General features: G+C 36.5%; 1 protein-coding gene across 1 annotated transcript in view; it reads right to left on the bottom strand.

Annotated features, from left to right (window-relative positions):
- Srfbp1 (serum response factor binding protein 1) overlaps nucleotides 1-5,000 on the bottom strand; it is a 44,486-nt gene that overhangs the window by 31,386 nt on the left and 8,100 nt on the right. The window contains exons 2-3 of the mRNA XM_008840244.3: nucleotides 3,535-3,623; nucleotides 1,607-1,679 (exon numbers count right to left, since the gene is read on the bottom strand). Of these exons, the coding sequence (XP_008838466.1) occupies nucleotides 1,607-1,679; nucleotides 3,535-3,623 (162 nt within the window). The remainder of the gene's footprint in view (nucleotides 1-1,606; nucleotides 1,680-3,534; nucleotides 3,624-5,000) is intronic.

Here is a 5,000-nt window from a genome sequence, read left to right on the forward strand (position 1 = left end):
CACACTTTGAGCCACAAAAATTAGACTCCCCACTAGCGTGGGGTCTGACTTACCTCTGCTGATGAGACTGAAGAATAGAAAACAAATTTCACATATAAAACTTTCTAACTGATAAAATTATATTATTGAGAATTACAAAATGGAAGTATTCACTAGTGTGGGGTCTGACTTACCTCTGCTGATGAGACTGAAGAATAGAAAACAAGTTTCACATATAAAACTTTCTAACTGATAAAATTATATTATTGAGAATTACAAAATGGAAGTATTCTAAAGATTATGGAGTTCTTTGCTCTCAAACTCCTCGTGCATTGCATATAAGCTTACTGTATATACTGCATTCTTTCTACAATAAAACCAAGAAATTATATAGTGGCTCAAAGTGTGAATAATTTAGAATAAAAATACTATTCAGAAGAAACTACAGTGGGAAAAAAACCACTTCAGTATGTAATTTAGTGAGATACTTGATAACAGAAAGTAAAAGAAAAATGACAATTTCCTAACTTGGTAGCATCCTCAAAGTAAAAATCTCTAAAGATATTTTTCTCAGACTATGATGACTTCAGGTATGTGAAGAAGTCCAATAATATGCAAACTAGAGAGACTCAATATTTAGGAATAAAATATAGACTTTCTTTTTTAAGAATGCCTAGATAAAAGAACTTTGAGAAAGAGGAGACATATCAGTAGCTTTTTGCATTTGGCAGTCCCATTGGAGAGGAAGTGACAGACACAGATAAATTTATTTCATATAAAACAATTATTCCCCATACCTGATTTTATTTAGATTAACTGGCATACTATAGCCTGCTCAACACTCTACCATCCCTTCAAAAGGAAGAAAGAATAGGAAGCTATAATGATTGAACTCAATTAAAATATTGTTAGAGAATTCTTCTGTCCTTTTATCAAACTCAAAACTTGGAAGTTATACCAAATTATAAAAGTCAAACATACACGCAAAATTACCCTGCAATTAAGATAACTGCTGCACCAAATGTTTTTAGGCTCTGCAATAAAACAGTCTTCCAGACATTTAATGGCATGTCATTTGGTAAATGAAAGTCTCCACAAAGTAAGAGTAGTGAGAGGACCTAAAAATTATGCTAGTGAAGAGTCTGGTTGAAGACAAAAATATGGACCATGCTGCTCCAAACTAAATTTATTTTAAGTTTCTACAGAACTGAATAAAATGCTGACACCACTACATAAAAATTTATGGAGTTGGCAACCAAAAAAGCATGATGTCAGCTACCAATATTACCATCCACATTCCCAAATAACATGGGCATATTAATTCTTGAACTTAGTTCAGAATACATGCCTAAAGTCACAGTAAAAATAAAAACCCTAGACATGCAGCACTATAAAACAAAAATGAGTTTAGTTTGGCAGTTTTCACTCAAATTAGTCTAGTACTTTAATAAATTCAGTAAAAATGTGGAAATAATGCGAACTATACATACTAAGATTTTGTAAACGTGCTACATTCTTCACCCAACTGAGCCATACAAATAAGCCTTGAGCAACTCGCAGTAGTCACAAGATAAAATGAAGCCTGCTGGGAGACACAGAACCACTCAACATTCATACATGTCCTTACTTTCATGGCGTGGATTTCTTCAAGCAGCCTCTGGGCTCGCCTTTGGTTTTTCAACAGTGCATCTTCAGTACCCCTGGAATGACAGAGAGTATCAGCAAGGAAAACCTTAGTTTTAGAGTCACATCATGATGAGAAGTACTTTAAAGAAAAGTCTTTGTGAGTTGACTGCAATAACGTGACTATATGTGTGTGTATGTACACACGCATGCACGCACAGAAAGTTAATTCATAGCTGAGGAGATGGTTCAGTGGTATAATGCACTAGCCTCCAAACCTAACGACCAGAATTCAATCCTCAGGACCCAATCAGTGGAAGAAGAGAACCAATCCCACAAGTTGTCCTCTGACATTCACCTGTGTGTTGTGGCATGTGTACTCTGCCCCCACACACATGCAAATTAAAGAAGCGTAATTTTAAAAAGTTAATTCCAGCTAGGATTTTTAATCATCTGGTCAACCCTGCAGCCAAGGGATCAAATCTCAGGAAGGTGGGAGGAATAATTATCCCCTTATTAGATAATATTCTTTTCCTATCTCCAAGACAGACAGTGGGCAAAGCTGGGCATGGTTTCCTGACACTCTGAGCTCCCTCACTCTTTCTCTGAAGCTCCCCTTTCCTTGCCATGCAGGCACTTATCTACCATGTGGCTGCCTGCTGAACCTCCACTGCTGAACACACAGGTGTACCTCAAAAGGCATGGCTTTCTCTCTTCCTCTTCTCCAATTCCCTTCTCTGAGCAGCTGCTGAGATTTCCAGCTCACCTACTCTGCTGCTTTTTTCCTTTTAAAAACTAACAAAATTGTCCTCAAATGTCAAAACATAAAAAAGCCTGGAGAGGAGGCTCAGCAGTAAAGAGCACTGGCTGCTCTTGCAGGGGACCCGGATTCAAGTCCCAGCACCCACATGGCAGGTAAGAACTGTCCGTAACTCCAGTTCCAGGAGATTCGACACCCTCTTCTGACCTCCACAGGCACTGCATGACATGGGTACACTGACATACATGCAGGCAATATACTCATAGCCATAAAATAAAAATAATAAATGAAATATTAAAAAAGAAAGCCTATGTGACAGACACTCCATCCACTACTGACATTTTCAATCCACTACAATTACTCATCCAATTTCATAAAGAAACCCAAGTATTTGAAACTGGCAAAAACCACATTATCTCGGTGTCACATTACTGAATTTTTCTCTAGCTCTTTAGTGGTAAAATCAGTAATGCCTTGTGATCAATAAAAACCTGTATTAATGCAATATAAGCCTCATAAGTTTCAGTTAAAGCTCGGGACACCCTTTTATTAAGTGAAAAATGGTTCTCTGGAATTAAAGAAAAAAAATAACAATGTTAAGCATCTTACTATGTCAAAGAGGAGGGCCAGGTTCTGGAACTTCTACGAATGAACAGCAAACCACAAACAGGCCATATGTGAAAGTGTTCCAAATACTCATGTTTTAATCATAAGAAACATAGCTTTGTGTCAACACTACTGGTGCTGAAAATATACTCTTTTATTCAAAAAAACTAGATAGGATACAATAAACTGACAAGTACTTCCATAAGACACTTAAGATTTCAATATACTAAATAAATCAAGAAAAAGCGGATACAAAATCCCAACTGATTCTAGACTAACGATTGTATTAAAATCTTACAATAACATTTAGTAACATAAACCACATAATTTAAGTAAAGAGAGTATTTTTAAGGATGGAAATTGTTCTGTATCTTAAGCAAATATGATCCAAAACATACAAGGGCATGCTGACACAGCACACTCTTCCTCAGACCACCTTGATGGCTGTGCTGAATGAGAGACATTCATAATTATCCCTCCAGACCACACCCTCAAATTTATAAATATTAAATAAAAACAATTTTTGACATTTCTTAGTTGCAGGAACAGCACTTCAAATGACTAACTTTTTTGACTTCAGCCTGGCAACCGTCCTGACCAGTTTCCGGATGACCAAGACTCGAATGCGCTTCACTTCTTTTCTCATCTTCACAACCTTGGTGGAAGAAGACAGCAGTGAGAAGCCAGTTAGCTTAGAAATGTGACACTGGTTGTTCACGTTACACTCAGTCCACCTGCTAACCGAATTTTTGCTTATTTATGCTCAGTTTGAAGAAAGACTACTTCTTCCATAAACAGTGCAGGAATACATCAAGCCTCAATATGCACTGGAGAACAAAAGACAGACAGGCTAGGGTTTTTCTTAAAGGCCACAGTATTTCCAGTAATTATTTAATGTTAACACTTGTACCGTTGGTATCAAAACAACAAATTATGATTTTTCTAGGAGAAATCCCTTTGAACTATGAGATAAGATTCCTATTTATCAGTTTTATATTCTTGTGGCTTAAAGCATAGTATCAGGAACTAATTAAATGATTGTATGAACTAACAATAGTAAATGTGGAAAAATAATTTTATTATTAAACTGTATCTACTCTTTTTTTTTTTAAGCAATAAATGCTTTCAAGCATAATTTTAGAAACCTGACAAAGGCACATTATGAGTATGTGCACGCACACTTTAAACCATCCCACTGGAGAACAAGATTGACTCAAGATTGACTCTAGAAAGAATCCACAAAAAAAGTAAGACAGGAACTATCTCAGTGAATTTATATCTTGGCTATTATGGTCGGGAGTCACACATCTTATAATAATCCCTCCTTTCTCTCTTCCACTTTGGAAACTGCATTTGATCTTCCCTATGCAAGTTTCAAGGACTACTTTAGTTAGGAATCCACGGGGCCTTGCTATACTACGTAGGTTCTGACATTAACATACCTTTCTCATGGAGTGTCACTAACTGCTATGTTGTTGTCTTTTTCTATGTACTGTGAGCTCCTCGACATCGGAAGCCTTGCAATGTAGCATTTACACAGCGTTTCTATGCCTGGCACACACGATCCCTCAAACTCTTCTTGACAAATTAACATTAAAACCAATCTGTTTCTTCAAGGCTCTGCAACTGGAGTAGACCTCTGCTTTCTTTCATTAATGCTTCCCTAGCTTTGGCCTCTCCTTCCACTGAACACACTGACAGCCAACTTATAATTTTTTGCCATCCTACTTTTTAATCATTCCGAGCAACCTACATGTCCACTTAAATAATCTTATATTCTCTTTTCTAAAAACCTACCACAGCCACTCACTTCTCTGATCACATGCTAGACCTTATCAATATGCATAAATAATCCACTTATAAAATCACTAGTTTAAATATTTCATAGTGTGATCACAATTTTTTTCTATTACTTTGCTTGTTCCACTCCACCATCAGTTGACTTCACTAGGACCACTGGTCTATGGACCTTTGTATTTTCTCTTCAATGTTTAATAGTTTTCTTTTTAATTGTTCCCTTTTAATCTAGTTT

Source organism: Nannospalax galili, unplaced genomic scaffold, assembly GCF_000622305.1.
Source record: "Nannospalax galili isolate Female #2095 unplaced genomic scaffold, S.galili_v1.0 scaffold1259, whole genome shotgun sequence".
In the NCBI taxonomy this organism is placed as follows: Eukaryota; Metazoa; Chordata; class Mammalia; order Rodentia; family Spalacidae; genus Nannospalax; species Nannospalax galili.